General features: G+C 43.2%; 1 protein-coding gene across 1 annotated transcript in view; it reads right to left on the bottom strand.

Annotated features, from left to right (window-relative positions):
• LOC135470224 (WD repeat-containing protein 11-like) overlaps positions 1 to 20,682 on the bottom strand; it is a 44,393-nt gene extending 23,711 nt beyond the window's left edge. Inside the window, exons 1-12 of the mRNA XM_064749039.1 lie at positions 20,516 to 20,682; positions 19,669 to 19,738; positions 18,355 to 18,396; positions 17,843 to 17,996; positions 17,215 to 17,388; positions 16,260 to 16,361; positions 13,366 to 13,453; positions 12,140 to 12,320; positions 8,755 to 8,878; positions 3,761 to 3,948; positions 3,041 to 3,383; positions 2,307 to 2,391 (exon numbers count right to left, since the gene is read on the bottom strand). Coding sequence (XP_064605109.1) covers positions 2,307 to 2,391; positions 3,041 to 3,383; positions 3,761 to 3,948; positions 8,755 to 8,878; positions 12,140 to 12,320; positions 13,366 to 13,453; positions 16,260 to 16,361; positions 17,215 to 17,388; positions 17,843 to 17,996; positions 18,355 to 18,396; positions 19,669 to 19,738; positions 20,516 to 20,583 — 1,619 coding nt within the window. The 5' untranslated portion in view covers positions 20,584 to 20,682. The remainder of the gene's footprint in view (positions 1 to 2,306; positions 2,392 to 3,040; positions 3,384 to 3,760; positions 3,949 to 8,754; positions 8,879 to 12,139; positions 12,321 to 13,365; positions 13,454 to 16,259; positions 16,362 to 17,214; positions 17,389 to 17,842; positions 17,997 to 18,354; positions 18,397 to 19,668; positions 19,739 to 20,515) is intronic.
• Positions 20,683 to 21,086: the final 404 nt, after the last annotated feature.

The following is a 21,086-nucleotide window of genomic DNA, read 5'->3' on the forward strand; positions in this document are numbered from 1 at the left end:
AAATGGCGGCCTTCTGAAATGCAAAAGTGACTTTTAGTGTAGGTATGGATCTGATATTTACTGAAACGTCATAATTGAAGTCATTCTTGGTATAAATGGAAAATTTGTTTGGATCTGCGCTGATCGAATTCTTTGACAAAATTTGAAGATACAGCCTCTTTAATAAACCAGAGCTATGAGATTTACAGGTGAATGGATCTTAAATGCCTGTAAATTGCAGATTTTAACATGACAAGACTTGCCAGGCCTAAGGGCAATGATAAAATGATGGATTTTTCACCTGATAATGGTATAAAGGTGAGACATTCGTCAGGTTATACCATTATCAGGTGAGACATCCATCAGGTTATACCATTATCGGGGGCCTCCGTGGCTCAGTCGGTTAGCGCGCTAGTGCAGCGTAATGACCCAGGAGTCTCTCACCAATGCGGTCGCTCTGAGTTCAAGTCCACCTCATGCTGGCTTCCTCTTTGACTGTGTGTGGGAAGGTCTGCAGCAACCTGCGGATGGTCGTGGGTTTCCCCCAGGCTCTGCCCGGTTTCCTCCCACCATAACGCTGGCCGCCGTCATATAAGTGAAATATTCTTGAGTACGGTGTAAAACACCAATCAAATAAATACCATTATCAGGTAAGACATTCTTCAGAGTATGCCATTATCAGGTGAGATATCCATCAGGTTATACCATTATTGGGTGAGACATCCTTCAGGCTGTACCATTATTGGGTGAGAAATCCATGACGTTAAGGCCCGTTCTCGTGATGCGATTTGTAGTACCAGCTTGTAGAATCGACTTATAGTGTTTGACAAAAATCGCATGGAAAATGGTCACTTTTTCTGCTAAGGTACTGGCGTTTTTTGTTAACATGTTTGTCATGATGAGTTGCTGGCTGTAATTTACATGATGTGTAATTTCATGGTAGATCTTGACAGAGATAGTAAGCAAATGACAAATGACACAGTGAGAACAGGCCTTAACGTCATGGATTTCTCACCCAATAATCGTACAGCCTGATGGATGTCTCACCCAATAATGGTATAACCTCATGGATGTCTCACCAGATAATGGTATAACCTGATGGATGTCTTACCTGATAATGGTATGAACTGATGGATGTCTCACCTGATAATGGTATAACCTGATGGATGTCTCACCTGATAATGGTGTAACCTGATGAATGTCTCACCTGATAATGGTATAACCTGATGGATGTCTCACCTGATAATGGTATAAACTGATGGATGTCTCACCTGATAATGGTGTAACCTGATGGATGTCTCACCTGATAATGGTGTAACCTGATGAATGTCTCACCTGATAATGGTATAACCTGATGGATGTCACACCCAATAATGGTATAACCTGCTGGATGTCTCACATGATAATGGTATAAACTGATGGATGTCTCACCTGATAATGGTATGAACTGATGGATGTCTCACCTGACACTGGTATAACCTGATGGATGTCTCACCTGATAATGGTATGACCTGATGGATGTCTCACCTGATAGTGGTATAACCTGATGGATGTCTCACCTGATAATGGTATGACCTGATGGATGTCTCACCTGATAGTGGTATAACCTTATTGATGTCTCACCTGATAATGGCATGACCTGATGGATGTCTCACCTGATAGTGGTATAACCTTATTGATGTCTCACCTGATAATGGTATGACCTGATGAATGTCTCACCTGATAACAGTATAACCTGATGGATGTCTCACCCAATAATGGTATAACCTGATGGATGTCTCACTTGATAATGGTATGACTTGATGGATGTCTCACCTGATAACAGTATAACCTCATGGATGTCTCACCCAATAATGGTATAACCTGATGGATGTCTCACCTGATAATGGTGTAACCTGATGAATGTCTCACCTGATAATGGTATAACCTGATGGATGTCACACCCAATAATGGTATAACCTGCTGGATGTCTCACATGATAATGGTATAACCTGATGCACGTCTCACCTTATAATGGTATAACCTGACAAATGTCTCACCTGATACTGGTATAACCTGATGGATGTCTCACCTGATAATGGTGTAACCTGATGGATGTCTCACCTGATAATGGTGTAACCTGATGGATGTCTCACCTGATAATGGCATAACCTGATGGATGTCTCACATGATAATGGTATAACCTAATGGATGTCTCACCTGATAATGGTATAACCTGATGGAGGTCTCACTCGATAATGGTATAACCTGATGCACGTCTCACCTTATAATGGTATAACCTGACGAATGTCTCACCTGATAATGGTGTAACCTTATGGATGTCTCACCTGATAATGGAGGTGTGAACACTGTACTCCTTCACCAGCTGACCACTAGACAGGTTGTAGATCTGTATATAGCCCGTCTGTGTACCTGTCCATGATACAAACAACAGTAAAGTATAAACACTGAAGATAATTTTATTATTTTATTTCAATGTTATACATTCACTTCTACAATGGGAGTCGGTTTTATGGGTTTATCTACTGTAATTCATGCCAGAAGAAGGTATTAGGTTAACAAATTTAACCAAGCAATTGGTAGTTTTATCTTTTTGCAGTGTTCAAACATATGGACCTTTGGAAAGTGACATTTTGCAAAATGTGTGATGTATGGATATCTCCACCATATTTGTCAAAGGTCTTGAACACGTGTTCACGAGTAAGCTAGCGCTAACAGCCACACCAGTGACCCTCAACTGCTAAATGTCACCGAGTCTACACAAGGGGAAAGCAAATGTCCCACAAACTCCCTGTCCTTGAACTCGCATTCCAGTGACTGGAAGACTACTTGGCAATAACCAATGCCCCACTTTGTCATATAAAACATATATGTACACATATTGAATAATATAACTGCTGCAGGAAATGTGTCCCAAACTACATCTTACGTTGACAGCGCTGGATTTGTTTTATATATTTATTTGATTGTTGTTGTAATGCCATAATCAAGAATTTTTTTCTCCTACAGGTCAGGTTTTTGGTTTAGGACACCAGGGACAGCACTGGGCAGAGAGACATACCCAATGCTAACAGTGGTTGGAAGTAACTCCAATTCTTTGTGGTCATTGGTGGGCACATCCGCAGGACAGACACATGACCCATCACTCCGCTGATCAGACCGGTCAGCAGAAGTTTCATCACTACAGTGTGCTTAGGCTGAATGGCCACACTGTCAGACATGGTGTTCTGGGACTGGCCAATCAAATCTGCCATGGTCAGCCTTGGATATGGTACGTCACTCAGGATTGGTAGTTTAGCCATGGCTTCTGGTTTGTTGTTGATGGTCAGCTGACTGAAGTCTGTCAGAGACACCCCTGGTGTGTACAGTGGGGAAGAGAAGGCCTGGTTGTTCACATTGTTATCCTGGAACAGACAAGATTAGCTGACATGAGGAGAGAGTCGTTAGTTGACAGAGAGACTTACTGATAATATAACTGATTCATGATGCAAAATGCATTAACTTTCTGAGATTCATACTGTCAGGTCTCTGAACTAGGTTCTCAAGTTACACTTAAGCATGAATGGAATACATGTGAAGTAATGGTTCCTGCCACACGGCCACATCTAAGTCAGCGGTCAAGGTCACATGATCTGACAGCTCATCAGAAAGTGCAGTTAAATATGCAAATTTTAGGGATGACATTATAATTCATGGGGATTGCATAATTCCATGTTTACATTTTAACGAAGACTTTCTACTGAAAGTTATCCACATGACAGGAACAAACAAATACACCTACCATAACATTAATTGTCTTAATTTCCCAGAAGATGACCCGGCTGTCACTCATAATAAGGGCCACTCCCCTTTCTGTGACTGGCGACATGGCCACGCCCAGCACCTTACTGTGTTTGGTTAATCTCATAGGGTCTGACTGACACCTCAGGTCATAGGCCACATCCAAGGACACCTGAGGGGGTGTGTCATCTGAAAATTGATAGCCAGTAATATTAAATGTATTCAGCTGAAGTGAGCAAATGGTTTCATATACTATAAAGTCATCAGACTGGATTAGTTGCAGTCAAATGAAGAAAAAGGAACACGTAAAACACAAGACATATTCTCCTCTCTTTATACGGTAATTATATGGCCTTTTCGACCAACTGAGCAGCACTCGTGGTCGAAGTCCTCAAGGGAAAGTTGACAAAACAGGGTCAGGGGCTGTAGGGGGAATCTGAAGTTGAACCGTGGGTGCTTCATGTTTCTCACCCATGTAACTATAGCTAATATAGAAAGTCTGTAGGTGTCAACTGGTCAGCGATGAGCATGGCTACACTCTCGCCAGTGAAGGGGCGACGTAGACTTGGAGTGGTTAGTCTGAGACAAACACACAAGGCAAAAATGTAGACCCATTCGCTCAGGTGATTTCCCAAGTCACGCTGTCTCTTACGTAATATCATTTGTTCAATGCTGGCAATGGTGGACTGCGAAACACTGTAATAGCCTATTACACTGCTTTATTTATTATAAAAGCTCATGTGTAAGAGCTTGCTTAAGTGGCATTTAGAAGTCGGTGAGGAGGTACACTGGACAAGGCATTCTTATGGATGTACAACTTCTTGGTTTATTTAACACAACGTTTCGATGCAGATACTAGCATCGTTATCAAGTGAATGACATCAAAATTACTACTGCGCTTATATATAGCAAGAGATGCAAATGTCAACAGATAAAACAAAAAAGAGGGTAAACAGTCCTCAGGGGATTAAGGTGTCCTGGGGTGGGTGTTGGCGTACTGACTAGGCTCGGTGGGGTTCCTGAGCGGTTTGGAGGATTAGCAGATCATAAGCTGAGGGGAGGTAGATGCCGTGATCTCTGTTCAGGCTGGGCTTTAATCTCTTAATCTGGATGGCTTCCTGTAGTTTTCGTTTCTTCCAATGGGGCTGATTCATGTTCAGTGTCCTGACTGTATTCCAGTTGATGATGTGGGATGTACTGATGATTGGTGTTCTTTAATTCTGGTTTGAAGCGGTCTGCCTGTTTCACCTATGTAGGAGTTGTTGCAACTGCATTTTAATTGGTAGACAACTCCTTTGGGTGGCTGGGGTTTGGTTGGTGTCTTCTTTCCTGTGGCATGTAGGTGGGTCTTTAGTGTAATCAGGCTTCTGATTCTTCTTGGTTTTGGGTGGGTGGTTGGACTTGTAGTGGATGTACTGGTCGGAGTGGGTCGGTTTGCGGTACACTGTGGTTTGGAGAGCGTCTGCTGTTCTCTTCACGTGGACATCTAGGAATGGTATTTGTTGATCTTTCTCAGTTTCCATGGTGAATTTGATGCGTTGGTGTTGTGAATTTAGGTGGTCAAGTAAGGCAGATGGATCTTGGTGGTGTTGAAGTGCGACGAAGGTATCGTCCACTTTTCGCATCCAACAGATGGGCTGGATGGGTGACGTGGCTAAGGCTTTGTTCTCTAGTTCAGTTAGGTAGATCTCGGAGACAATCGGTGATAGTGGGGATCCCATGGGGAGGCCATGGATCTGCTCATAAATTGTGTCACCCCAAGTGAAGTAAGTGGATGACAGGCAACAGTCCAGTAGGCTGATGATGTTATCTGGGGATAGGGATGTCGTCGGTGGTGTGGCTGTTATCTTGTCTCTTATCACATCTAGGGCTTGGCTGGTTGGGACATTGGTAAATAGGTCAACAACGTCGTAGCTCACAAGTTTGCAGGGTTCATTGATCTGACATATTTTGTAACAGAAGTCAGCTGAGTCTTTGATAAAGGAGTCGGCAGCCTTAGACCATAGTGATAGTAGTTTCGTGAGGTACTGGGCAGTGTTATAGAAGACAGTTCCTCTGGAGCATATCAGTAACCTGGCTTTTACAGGGTCCTTGTGGATTTTGATGGTTGCACGGGCATACGGTGCACGGGGGTGTTGCACTGTTAACTTTTGTTGGATTTCAGGTGTGATCTCACCACTGGTTTTGAGTTGGTTCAGGAGGGATCTGTGTTGCCGGTCAAACTTGTTGGTGGGGTCAGTTTTCAGGGTTCGGTATGTGGACTGGTCTGTTAGTAAGTTGTCTACCAGTTTGTTAAAATCTGTTTTGTCAAGAATGGCTGCGGCTTTTCCTTTATCAGCTGGTGCTATGGTTATGGACTTGTCTTTCTTCAGTTCGACCAGGGCTCTGCTTTCTTCTTTACCCGCTGGGTAACCTGAATCACCCGCTGGGTAACCTGAACCACCCGCTGGGTAACCTGAACCACCTGCTGGGTAACATGAACCACCCGCTGGGTAACCTGAACCACCCGCTGGGTAACCTGAACCACCCGCTGGGTAACCTGAACCACCTGCTGGGTAACCTGAACCACCCACTGGGTAACCTGAACCACCTGCTGGGTAACCTGAACCACCCGCTGGGTAATCTGAACCACCTGCTGGGTAATCTGAACCACCCGCCATAATCAGTCAAACTTTCTTGTTCAGGGTTTCCAAGATTTTTTTTTTGTCCTTTCATCAGATTGAACACAATATTGTTAAAAACGAGCCACTGTGCTGCTCTGACTCAACGTTACAAGTCTCTTCTTGTAAGAAAAACCCTCTTTGTTTGAACCAAAACATACATATGTCTCGATCCTCGTGATTTAACAATAGCATTCTTTGTGTGGAAACTTAGGAGAGGAAGGGTCAATCTAAATTAAAACATTCACCGATGCAGTGTAGCTGACAGTTGGAGAAGCAGTTGTTAGCTTGCCAGTTTGACAGGAAAATGCTTTGAGACAGTTTCAGAATTTACAGGTACGTAAACAACTGTGACTTGATACTTTCTTCACTTTAATTCATGGGTAGAAATAAAGGTACTGTCAAGCCTGTACCCATTGGACTACTTTCATGTCACCAAGCATGTGCACTGCCTTCCCGTGCTTGTCTAGCCACCAGTCGACTTACTTATTTATTTACTTGATTGGTGTTTTACGCTGTACTCAAGAATTTTTCACTTATATGATGGAATACAGCATTATGGTGGGAGGAAACTCATACTGGTGGTGGACAAGTGGGTGAGGGAAACCTGAATACACACGGCCCACGAATTACAGCCTTGTGCGTCATACTGGTGGTGGACAAGTGGGTGAGGGAAACCTCACTGCACAAGGCCCACGAGTTACAGCCTTGTGCATCACACTGGTGGTGGACAATTGGGTGAGGGAAACCTGAATACACACGGCCCACGAGTTACAGCCTTGTGCGTCATACTGGTGGTGGACAAGTGGGTGAGGGAAACCTGAATACACACGGCCCACGAATTACAGCCTTGTGCGTCATACTGGTGGTGGACAAGTGGGTGAGGGAAACCTCAATGCACAAGGCCCACGAGTTACAGCCTTGTGCATCATACTGGTGGTGGACAAGTGGGTGAGGGAAACCTGAATGCACACGGCCCACGAGTTACAGCCTTGTGCGTCATACTGGTGGTGGAGAAGTGGGTGAGGGAAACCTCAATACACGAGGCCCACGAGTTACAGCCTTGTGCGTCATATTGGTGGTGGACAAGTGGGTGAGGGAAGCCTCAATACACATGGCCCACGAGTTACAGCCTTGTGCGTCATACTGGTGGAGGACAAGTGGGTGAGGGAAACCTCAATACACGAGGCCCACAAGTTACAGCCTTGTGCGTCATACTGGTGGTGGACAAGTGGGTGAGGGAAACCTCAATCCACGAGGCCCACAAGTTACAGCCTTGTGCATCATACTGGTGGTGGACAAGTGGGTGAGGGAAACCTCAATACACGAGGCCCACGAGTTACAGTCTTGTGCGTCATACTGGTGGTGGACAAGTGGGTGAGGGAAACCTCAATACACGAGGCCCACGAGTTACAGCCTTGTGCGTCATACTGGTGGTGGACAAGTGGGTGAGGGAAACCTCAATACACGAGGCCCACGAGTTACAGCCTTGTGCGTCATACTGGTGGTGGACAAGTGGGTGAGGGAAACCTCAATACACGTGTTACAGCCTTGTGTGTAGTACTGGTGGTGGACAAGTGGGTGAGGGAAACCTCAATACACGAGGCCCACGAGTTACAGCCTTGTGCGTCATACTGGTGGTGGACAAGTGGGTGAGGGAAACCTCAATACACGTGTTACAGCCTTGTGTATGGTACTGGCGGTGGACAAGTGGGTGAGGGACACCTCAATACACGAGGCCCACGAGTTACAGCCTTGTGCGTCATACTGGTGGTGGACAAGTGGGTGAGGGAAACCTCAATACACGAGGCCCACGAGTTACAGCCTTGTGCGTCATACTGGTGATGGACAAGTGGGTGAGGGAAACCTCAATACACACAGCCCACGAGTTACAGCCTTGTGCGTCATACTGGTGGTGGACAAGTGGGTGAGGGAAACCTCAATACACGTGTTACAGCCTTGTGTGTAGTACTGGTAGTGCTTAAAGGAAAAGACCTCTAAAAATCGTAGATTTTCATAAATCCCACCATAGTTTTTACATATTTGAAAGACTCTTGAAAGAGTGAAATGAAAGCATTTTTATGCCTGCTTTTCAGTTGTCTGTATGATGAACCTTACTTCGTATTTTAGCTTTCTTTTACTTTAATGAACATAAAACTGCGCAAATGGCCCTGCAAGTGACATCATCCACTTTCTGTCACCATGGTAACGGCATAGTTTAAGGACTAAACGCTTGCAGTTACACTTTTCCCCCAAATGGGTGATTTTGCCACTTAATATATAACAAGGTAGATGGAGGATAAGGATAGCAAAGGCAACATAGATATAATCCTACCAAATGCTCCAGTGCCTTCAGAGGCTGGCGTGCAGATGACGTTGGTCTTCCTCCTCACACGTACAGTCACACTACCGTTGTCATGGAGACACATCAGCGCATCTCTCTGTCTGCAGGACAGTATCTGAAAAAATAGCGCAACAGAGTTAGTGAGATAATATTGATGAATTTTAGCACTAAACTAGCCAGACACATGATCTACAAATGTACTGTAAATGACCTAAAATTTTGTCCATGGCCAAGCTGCTCTGCCTGATTCTGAGATATCTACTGATGTTAACAAGGCATTCAGGGAATACTAGTACCTCACCTGATTGAACAGTTTGCTCATCATGTGATACATTCAAATATTGGCCTTTAAAACAAAAAACGAGAGTGATTGACACTGTCATACACAGATATTATCCTCTAATTACATAGTGCTAGGATCTTGCCATTAAATCAACAAAAAAGAACAAAATTATTATACTGTCACAACTATGACTGTTTATCGTATGCATAGGAATTGCAGGGCAGTGACTTTGTATGTTATGGAGTTGTAAATTATTGTGGTGGTAAAATACATTATGGGAGTTTGGTGCACAACTTTACCACAGGGGTCTGCGATATGCAAATCGCAAACTGCAATTGTCAATCTATGTACTATGGGAGGCAATTGCATTCCTGTGACTAGCTGAGCAAAGACTTCCTTGGTCTTTGCAGACTGCTACCCACGGTTGGCTATCTGTGTACTATGGGTGGCCATTGCAACCCTATCACTGGCCAAAACTTTAAACAAACTGGACACTGACACCAACAGCATCTGATTCAATACCTCTCCCTGATTGGTAAGTGAGCTAAAAAGAACTTTTGTGGTTGTTTGAAAAGTAAGAAAATATTCTCTTCAAAAAATATAAGATTCAGTACCAAAAGTAATATCTTATGACATTTGTTTGCCTGTGGAAAAGCACATTATTAGCAAAACCAAATACTCAGTTCTCAACACATAGGACAATTCACACAAATACAAGCGGCTGTCCCACCTGTCTGAAGGGTGAGCCAGTCCTCTCTATGCGACACCAAATACTCAGTTCTCAACACATGGGACAATTCAAACAAATACAGCGGGCTGTCCCACCTGTGTGAAGGCTGAGCCAGTCCTCTCCATGGGACACCAAATACTCAATTCTCACACACGGGACTATTCTCACAAATACAGCGGGCTGTCCCACCTGTGTGAAGGCTGAGCCAGTCCTCTCCATGGGACACCAAATACTCAGTTCTCAACACATTGGACTATTCTCACAAATACAGCGGGCTGTCCCACATGTCTGAAGGCTGAGCCAGTCCTCTCCATGGGACACCAAATACTCAGTTCTCAACACATTGGACTATTCTCACATATACAGCTGTCCCACTTGTGTGAAGGCTGAGCCAGTCCTCTCCATGAGACACCAAATACTCAATTCTCAACACAAGGACTATTCTCACATATACAGCTGTCCCACTTGTGTGAAGGCTGAGCCAGTCCTCTCCATGGGACACCAAATACTCAATTCTCAACACAAGGACTATTCTCACAAATACAGCGGGCTGTCCCACCTGTGTGAAGGCTGAGCCAGTCCTCTCCATGGGACACCAAATACTCAATTCTCAACACACGGGACTATTCACACAAATACAGCGGGCTGTCCCACCTGTCTGAAGGCTGAGCCAGTCCTCTCCATGAGACACCAAATACTCAATTCTCAACACAAGGACTATTCTCACAAATACAGCGGGCTGTCCCACCTGTGTGAAGGCTGAGCCAGTCCTCTCCATGGGACACCAAATACTCAATTCTCAACACACGGGACTATTCTCACAAATACAGTGGGCTGTCCCACTTGTGTGAAGGCTGAGCCAGTCCTCTCCATGGGACACCAAATACTCAATTCTCAACACACGGGACTATTCACACAAATACAGCGGGCTGTCCCACTTGTATGAAGGGTGAGCCAATCCTCTCCATGGGACACCAAATACTCAATTCTCAACACATTGGACTATTCACAGGAATACAGCGACTATCCCACCTGTGTGAAGGCTGAGCCAGTCCTCTCCATGGGACACCAAATACTCAGTTCTCAACACATAGGACACTTCACACAAATACAGCGGGCTGTTCCACCTGTGTGAAGGCTGAGCCAGTCCTCTCTATGCGACACCAAATACTCAATTCTCAACACATGGGACAATTCAAACAAATACAGCGGGCTGTCCCACCTGTGTGAAGGCTGAGCCAATTCCTCTCCATGGGACACCAAATACTCAGTTCTCAACACATAGGACAATTTTCACAAATACAGCGGGCTGTCCCAACTGTCTGAAGGGTGAGCCAGTCCTCTCCATGGGACACCAAATACTCAGTTCTCAACACATAGGACTATTCACACAAATACAGCGGGCTGTCCCACCTGTGTGAAGGCTGAGCCAGTCCTCTTCATGGGACCCCAAATATTCAGTTCTCAACACATAGGACAATTCACACAAATACAGCGGGCTGTCCCACCTGTATGAAGGCTGAGCCAGTCCTCTCCATTGGACACCAAATACTCAGTTCTCAACACATAGGACAATGCACACAAATACAGCGGGCTGTCCCACCTGTGTGAAGGCTGAGCCAGTCCTCTCCATGGGACACCAAATACTCAGTTCTCAACACATAGGACAATTCACACAAATACAGTGCGCTGTCCCACCTGTGTGAAGGCTGAGCCAGTCCTCTCCATGGGACACCAAATACTCAGTTCTCAACACATGGGACTATTCTCACAAATACAGCGGGCTGTCCCAACAGTCTGAAGGCTGAGCCAGTCCTCTCCATGAGACACCAAATACTCAATTCTCAACACACGGGACTATTCTCACAAATACAGTGGGCTGTCCCACCTGTGTGAAGGCTGAGCCAGTCCTCTCCATGGGACACCAAATACTCAATTCTCAACACATGGGACTATTCTCACAAATACAACGGGCTGTCCCACTTGTGTGAAGGCTGAGCCAGTCCTCTTCATGGGACACCAAATACTCAATTCTCAACACATGGGACTATTCTCACAAATACAGTGGGCTGTCCCACCTGTGTGAAGGCTGAGCCAGTCCTCTCCATGGGACACCAAATACTCAGTTCTCAACACATAGGACAATTCACACAAATACAGCGGGCTGTCCCACCTGTCTGAAGGCTGAGCCAGTCCTCTCCATGGGACACCAAATACTCAGTTCTCAACACATAGGACAATTCACACAAATACAGCGGGCTGTCCCACCTGTGTGAAGGCTGAGCCAGTCCTCTCCATGGGACACCAAATACTCAATTCTCAACACATGGGACTATTCTCACAAATACAGTGGGCTGTCCTACCTGTGTGAAGGGTGAGCCAGTCCTCTCCATGGGTATCGTGCCCACTGTCTGATTGATCTCCAAGTCCAGGATGAGCAGTTCCCGGGGGTAGAGCAGGATCAGATGGTGACGGCAAGCCTGGTGATACACCAGCTGTATACACTCATTCAGGTTCACACTCTCCTCCACTGACTTGTTGGAGCTGGAAGATTGAATGATTAGTACTTAATGTACCTGCCTGAGAATTTTCTTTTACATGACAGCAGTATGGTTTACTGGCTGAGGAAACCTACATTGAGGTAAGTGCTTGGAATAAACCACCAACCTTTGGCAAGTACTAGGCCAAAAACGAAAGTAAGAAACAAAGTGATTTATTATTAGATTGTGTGATCCACTGCAGTGCATTATTTTGGCAGATTTTGCGCATCACCAGTTTGGGAACCAAAAGTAGGAAATACATGTATAATGACATTAACTCCTGCTGTGCCCTATCCATCTGATCCAACCAAAATTGAAAGACAGAAAGACAAAAATCTGCTTTTTCTTTGTATGAAGGTTTCGTGGAGATATTTATGTAACACTTCTTTTAGCTCTGTTTTATACTGCATCCCAAAGATCTATGAAACTATCAAATTAAATCAGCTCTTGAACCTTTTGGATGGGCATCCAGACTTTTATCCAACATCTGACACTCATCAGGCTTACGTAGGAATTTTGATTTGATTCATATCTAAACACATTATTTCATTTATTTATTTGCGTGGTGTTTTACGCCGTACTCAAAAATATTTCACTTAGAAGACGGCAACCAGTATTACAGTGGGAGGAAACCGGCCAGAACCAGGAGGAAACTCACAACCATCCACAGGTTGGTGCCAGACCTTCTCAGGTACAGCCGGAGAGGAAGTCAGCATGAGCTGGACTTGAACTCACAGCGACCACATTGGTGAGAGGCTTCTGGGCCTTTGCACTGTGCTGGCGTGCAAGACACCTCTGTCACAGAGGACCCCATATGCATATAGAGGAAAATGGCCAGAACCTGAGGGAAACCCACATTCATCTGCAGGTTGCTGGCAGACCATCCCACGTATGGCCAGAGAGGAGTCAAGGAAGAGCTGGACCGCAATGGTGAGTGCCTCTAGTGTCATCATAATGGCGTGCTAACCACAGAGGCCTTGTAAAGATATGTCCCATACAACTTTGAGTGTGATACCGTTACAGGTACGTGAGTATGTATATGTACTTACCTTTGTTTCACTTCTCCCACGAGTATTCGGCTCACCCTTTTAGCTAAAGTGCTCGACTCTCTCCTCTCTGCATTGTTGTTCACATTTCCTGTATCAAAATTAGACATGAAGGATAACGCTTCACGGCAATCCTGGTGCTTTGTAAATTTGTTACATGTACCTCTGCCAAGGAGATTACTTTTTTTTTCAGGCTATTTATTCAATTTTATTTCACTTTTTTGACTTACAAGATGGCAGTCAGCATTGTGGGTGGTACCTGGAATAAACCATCTACCGTAAATCGGGCAGAGCTTAGCCGACGATTTCAAAAAGATTATCCCATGATTCCTTGTGTGTGACTGTGATTCTTGGTAAGTGGACACAGCTGGAGGGGGGGCAGTCGGGGGGGGGGAGGGGCAGTGGGGGGTCTCAGGAGTGTGTTCACAGGATTGCACGTGCCTGTGACCAGACCAGTAAACCTGTTCACGCTTCACTGAACATTCAACTGTTAGCTCTAGTAGAATCGCTACACAGCTACTGCCAGAATGCACATCTCATGTACATTGTGCCGAGTGATTCGTGCCAAAACGCTTCAGTGAGAAATGAAATGTTAGCACAAGTACCATCTACATATCTTCTACCAGAATGCATGTTTCACGCATGGTCTGCAACAGCATGTCGTGCAGACTGAGGTTAGACGGTGGACCAGTAACAAATAGGCCTACACTGATAAGTGTGCAGGTCGTTTAAAACAATCACTGAACAACAAATATGTGTCTAAAGTCAATAATTACCCATATGCGCTTAAGAAGCTAATTTTCAAAATACAAATACAACACTTCACTGCTCCGATTTACCGCGATTAGGTCCAGCTTTGCCTGTGTTAGAGTAGGAAAATCCACTTTCACGCAATTTGCTTGAATCAGAACTCATGATTACACCTTACCAGTGTAGGCCTTGACGACCTAACAATAGCACTCATTATATGGAAATTATAGAGGAGAAAGTGCCAAACTATAACCTATTAAGTATTCAGATATAAACGGCTGAGTTGTACTGATATCATGGGTAATCCCAACCTTTTGCACAGCTTTGGGTATAGTCACTGAAGTTTCAACATAGTTTAGGAGACCCGTCAATCACAGCATAGACCCGATCCAAACATCTGATGTTTTGACAATTGTTTTTAATTCTACTTGCTGTAAATGGGTTACGTGTCTTGATTACATGGCTTTACTGAAATGGTTTAGCACCAAAATCCAAAACGGTCTCAGGAAAAATTACTGAACATGCATTTCACTGGGCACGTGGCTGTATGTAAATTAATGGACCTCCGTCTGCTAGTCTAGATTCACCGGGAGACTTCACAACTGTGACTATCCCAAGGGGCGGGTCAATGCAAATAAATGCATCTAACTGATTGGTGTTGAAATTGGAAAGTTGTGAGTTACGTGACTGTGAGTTCTCAGTCCTGTGCATGGCAATCGACCGTCACAACAATGCGAGAACGAGGTTAGAACACGTGGTATATCTAGTTCTGGAAACTTTGCCGCAATGTGTTTTCTGTGTTGAACTGAAGGTACCGGATTTGATAAGGCGGGAAAATACAACTCTTCTTGGAGGTGAGTTTCTATTGTAGTGAAACAACACCGTGGTTTAGATGTGGCAAACATAATTTCTATTTTGCCAGAGCCTGACGACTGATATTTACCATTCAGACCTATTTCGCTGAAATACCTTTGTATGCCAATTTGTGAAATTTATTTACGACATTGTAAACAGACAACTCTGTTCCCCAGATAATGCTATCATCGGTCGACCTTCACGTAACCTAAACAATTAAGAATTCGCCCTTTTAAATTGAGGCCAGCAAGTGTAACCCGCAAATTTAGGTAGTAAAGCTGAGAAGAAATGTGTGAAGTAGCCTGTTTAGCATGGACATTTTGGGAATTTACACATTTGTTCACTTTAATTCATGAGTAAAAACAAAGGTGTTGGGAAATCTTTAAGCCTCACTGTCAAGTACTGTAGCCGACCCCTATACGGTGTGGATTAACAACCTAAGCCTTTATGAAGTTTAATGAGGGAGGGGGGAAGGTTGCTAATACCTCATGTCGCACCACCCCCAACTCAGACTGTGTCGAAGTAACTGATGGGGGAAACTTTAGCTCATTGTCTGCACGTTATTTCCACAAATTATTTTTTCAACGACCGACGGACCCAAATTTGAGAACAAGTCACTGCCTTGTTACGCGCAGCCAACAAAGTTGAGAGTCTAGCTGCACTCGTGGGTGTATAATCACCCTTCTCTCAGTCCATGCCTGGGGGAGTTTACGCTATGTGGCGAGGGCCAGCAGCCAGACAGTCACTGCTGTTTACGGCACAGCTGGGGGCTGATCACTCTCCTCTGTCATCTTGTCATGCAACCCAAATCGGCTAAACTTTATGACCAGAAATTTTCGGCTAACCTCTACGTGATTTACGGTACCTTTGGCACGTTACTGACAAACTCTCGTACAGATGTGCACAGATACGTAAACCACATTGGCGGAAGCCAAGTGGTCTTCAACAAATGTTAGACTATGCAACCTGCCACATGAGCATAATGGATAGCTTGCTGCCCCTAGGGCCCCACCCAGGCCTCCACCAAGGCCCCACTAAGGCCAAACCCAGGCCTCCACCGAGGCCCCACTAAGGCCCCACCCAAGTCTCCACCAAGGCCTCACTAAGGCTCCACCATGGACAGCAGGGGAATCTACAATTTTTTTCCTGTCCTTTTTGCAGTTTTGAAACTGAACCTCATGTTACCTAGTAAATCAAAGGCCAGTACTATCGTCACTCCACCACAAAGTGAGCTCATTGTAGACCACCATTCTTTGGATGTTATGAACATTGGCGTCCTGAACCAAACTCACCTGGGCTGGAAGGGCTGGATATGTAAAACTTCTTCCCATTGCTGGATGGCACCCTAGTGATGGTGAAGTCATGAATAAACACGATGCAATCTTGTCCCAGAACTGCAAGATCCCATAGAGAAACTCATCAATAAATAATGTTATACCAGACAACAAGTAATTGCAGAGGCATGTCAAAGCATGTCAAAGTGTAATATTTATATTACACTAAGATCACTTGAGCGTCATCCACAGAAACATTTATCATGATGTTTACAGCATTTCTAAACCACAGGACCTTAAAGGATACAGGGAAAGCTTTGGTTTTATTTCTTAATATGCAAATTATCATGTGTAATAACATACAAAAGTACAAAAAAAAATTTGTTAACTTTCACTTTGGGGGGTAAAAATGGCTTCAAAGTAAATGTTTCTCAAGGCTCCAGCGGTCAGTCCGGAACTTAAGTAGCTTGCAGCAGTGACGTCAACGATGAACCCTTTGTAAAATTAACTCTGTAGGGCACAGATCAAACAGGTGTGTCTGAGTGGGGGCAAAGGTATGGGGAACAGGCCAAATGGGGGCAGGCCTAGGGGCGCTAAGCGGGGCGCTACGCTGGTTCGAAGAAGCCATGCAGTATCTGTGTACATATCACCTTGCTCACACTTTCTTTTTTTTGTTATGACTGTTGTTAGTCAAAATTGGTAACTTGTGCGTTAAACGGCCAGCAGGCATTACATTATGGATGGAAGAAGCTGAAGTGTTCTGTGTAAATCACCAACCTTTGGCAAGTTATACTTTCTCAAATTTCAGTGGAAGTCAAAGTATGTTTCCACTGATCTTCAAGTAAGTCTTCACTTGGGAGCCCTGTTGACCACTAATTCTCCGCAAAGTTTAGATATACATATATTATAAATATACATAAAAATAACGTAGCAGGTGAACAAAATCTATTTTAGGAAAGTCATGGGTACTTACATGCAACCTGTTTGGGGTCAAAAGGATCAAACGCAAACGAGAGGAGTGGCTCTGTATAAGACTTCTTCCACAGCTTGGTGCCTGTGTCTGCATTCCACACGATCATGGAGTATGGGGGGTGGAGGGCAACCAGCAGATCTCTGGAGGCGTCCTGACCACTCACCCACTGTAAGTCTACACAAACAAAACATACTGTAACTTTTCAGCCTTTTCACATGTTTTCAAGCTGTGTTTTATTGAAGCATATTCTGAAAGCATTATTCTGTGTTGGCTGATAAAATTATACTTTTTGTGAAGCCCTCACACTGGCCAATCCAACCAATTTAGGCTTGTCACCAAAAAACACAAATTAAAAACGTGCACAAATTGCACTGAAAGTTGTTCTTTCATATGCGAAAATGTTGAGGAATTAGGGTAAGATCTATACAATATTCTATAACCATACAGTTTCAAAAAGCCAAATTTGATCCCTTGTCTCATTCCCTCAGTCTGCAACATTATTCTTACAATGAAGCTGTGCCTGACACAAGGGCACCTGACACAATTATCTCCCTTACTTAGTGCTATCACCAAATCAAACTCAAAATCTCCATATCTTCATTAGCATATTAGCTGTTACTCAACTGACCCTGAATGGACCGGCTCCCCTCACTAAACTCCGCCTTGATGTAACCCTGGGCAACATCCCAGACTATGATTGTGCCCGTTGTGTCGGCAGAGGCCAACCTGAGCATGTATGGGCTGCCAATGTCATGGTGGTAACTCTCATGGGCCCACTTCAACTAAACATGGTACAATGAATATGTAAACATATAAATTAGAAACAGTATCATCTTCCATGAACTTAATTGTAAAAAAAATTCAAAAGCTAACAAAAATGAAATTATTGAGGAGATGAACGTTATACTTTGTAAGGAAGCACTGCTTATTGGATTTAAACACTAGACGGATAAGCATCTTCTTAACTTCAAAAAAAAAGCATGTGCCAGGTGGCATTAGGGAAATGTAGCTGATTTCTTTCTTTCTTTGATTGGTGTTTTACGCCGTACTCAAGAATATTTCACAGCAGGTTCAAAATTTGAACAATAATAATAACGACAAATAATGGCTTTGACACAGTAAAATATTACATCATATTACCTTTGTAACATTGGCCTTATGACCTTCAAGGACTTGGATGTTCTGGAAACAATCATAGTGAACTTTAAATCGCAATTAAAATAATACGTGTAAAACATCATTGGTTTTTGTTCACAGGAAAATTAAAAAATATTTATGGATAAGAAATAAGTTAAAGGTTAAACTAAAATTACCTGTTTTGTTCATCATTTTCATTTATAGAGAAATTAGAATCACTGTTTACATCTCATTTAATGTTGCAATTAACTGGATTAAAATAAAACGGAAGGATGTTCTAATATTTGCAGCTTCCTCAACTTTTATGCGTTTTTATTACTTTATATGAAGGGGAAAGAACAAATTTTATAAACAGACCAAAAAATAAACATGTGGAAAGGTTGACAATATATGCTGCATTGCTTTTGATGGCAAAATAATAAAAATTGTCTCATCTAATTATAGAAGTTTTAATAACCAAACCCTGATCAATGTATTACAATCAATTATTGCTGTTTGAACAAATCAACCTGGACAAGGAATTGCACATACACTACTGCTGTTTGAACAAATCAACATGGTCAAGGAATTGCACATACACTACCGCTGTTTGAACAAATCGACATGGTCAAGGAATTGCACATACACTACTGCTGTTTGAACAAATCAACATGGTCAAGGAATTGCACATACACTACTGCTGTTTGAACAAATCAACATGGTCAAGAAATTACACATATATTACTGCTGTTTGAAGAAATCAACATGGTCAAGGAATTACATGCAGAGGACTGCTGTTTGAAGACATCAACATGGTCAAGGAATTACACTGCTGTAGGGCCATACATAAAAGGTGTATGTTGGGGTAACAAAACTCTTATCAGAAAGTTTTGTTTTATTGTTTATTTGTTTTATTTTGGCTAATGAGGGTTGGTCAGATTAACTCCAATGAATACTTATTTAATGACGGCCTAATGTACAAATTACCCTGATCAAGCAGCTATCAAAAGTGGTCTGAAACTGCCGTTGTAATGATGATCCTGGTGATATCTGGACATGACAACTTGATACAGGATGTCCCTCAAACTACTGGCGCAAATACTGCACTTGACCTGAATGACTAAGTTACGCATTTGTCCGATAATCTAGTGATCTTAGAAAGCTATTGGGAAGTTTATTTGGAAAGTGGGATATCCTACTGAGAATACAATTCAACACCAATTATAACATTTTATGGACTGCCAAAAAAGCCATCTTGGGGACAAATTTTTAAGTCATATACAGTTCTATATACTTTTAATTATGAAAGAAATTATATTAGGACAATCACAAACATACCTGAACAGTTTTTGGATCAATGACAACAACAAAACTCTGGCTCCCATGGGCTAACATACCCTGCCATCCCCTACAATACAAAACATGGGGATGAAAGACAATATGTTTTGATCAAATGATCATTTAAAAACTACCCACGTACATTTAGCTTGTAATTAATTGGAGAGAAGTAGATTTCATTCATATATCTTCTTTTAAATAGTAGTGTCGGCTCTCAGTACAGCTCTATCTGTCTTGATTCAAAACAGATGTGAGGGGCCTTCGTGGCTCAGTTGGTTAGCGCGCTAGCGCAGTGTAATGACCCAGGAGCCTCTCACCAAAGTGGTCGCTATGAGTTCAAGACCAGCTTATGCTTGCTTCCTCTCTGGCCGTATGTGGGAAGGTCCGGCATGCTGTTATACTAGTTTGTCCAAGGGTAACATCACTGGACCCTTTCCTCCGGGAGGGGTGGTAAAGAGGCTAAACCTTTACTCTTTACTACTCTGTTTATTTACTAGGATATAATAAACCATAAATGTTTGACATGGGAGTTAATGTGAGCAAAATCAGTTTTCCTGAGTTTTATCCAATGACAGCTGTTAAAGAAATTCTTGCATTTTTAAAGTCTGTACTGAGTATATTGTGCGGTCTGGTCATAGACTGGAAAATTAGAACTCTTTCTCATTAACTTTGATTTTCATTCACAAATATTTTAATCATTTTTAGCAATCTTTACCATGTTATGGTCAAGAATGGTTGATGAAACAGTCATTTTCTCGACAGAACTTCGACCTAACGAAAACTGGACCCTATTCAACCTTTTTCCGGAGTCATATGACAGTTGGTTATTTAAGACAGGCCCACTTACCAATCGCATGCACCCTTGTTGGCAGGGTGCAGCGACCCTGTCAACACTTTGGGAGCTAGTTTCATCATCTATGTGTCTTGGTCAGGTAACCAAGCGACGAAGAGTTCAACTGCAAAAGCTAGAAAAAGAGCTTCGAACGAGATCAGCGCTTCCGGATCACGTCTTCATTTTCCTTGACTGGGTTGATGTAAAATTGAAAAGGGGACATAAAACGAACTCGGACTTTCCTGTCGACAAACACTCAGTGCCTTACTCAGGCATGATGTCAAATTTTTTCAGCTGTTTTTGCCTAGTTATGTAATAATCTAACATTATTGGCTAAGACAAACATCCTTTGTCTTAGCAATTACTGAACTACCGGCACTCAATATTATTCAGTCTTGTAAATCATGAAACTCAAGCAAGCAATCATTCTATATACATGTACATGTGCATATATTTATTTATTTATTTGATTAATGTTTTCACGCCGTACTCAAAATTATTTCAATTATACGACGGCAGCCAGTATTATGGTGGGAGTAAACCGGACAGAACCTGGGGGAAACTCACAACCATCCACAGGTTGGTG

This window comes from Liolophura sinensis, chromosome 7 (assembly GCF_032854445.1).
Source record: "Liolophura sinensis isolate JHLJ2023 chromosome 7, CUHK_Ljap_v2, whole genome shotgun sequence".
Lineage (NCBI taxonomy): Eukaryota > Metazoa > Mollusca > Polyplacophora > Chitonida > Chitonidae > Liolophura > Liolophura sinensis.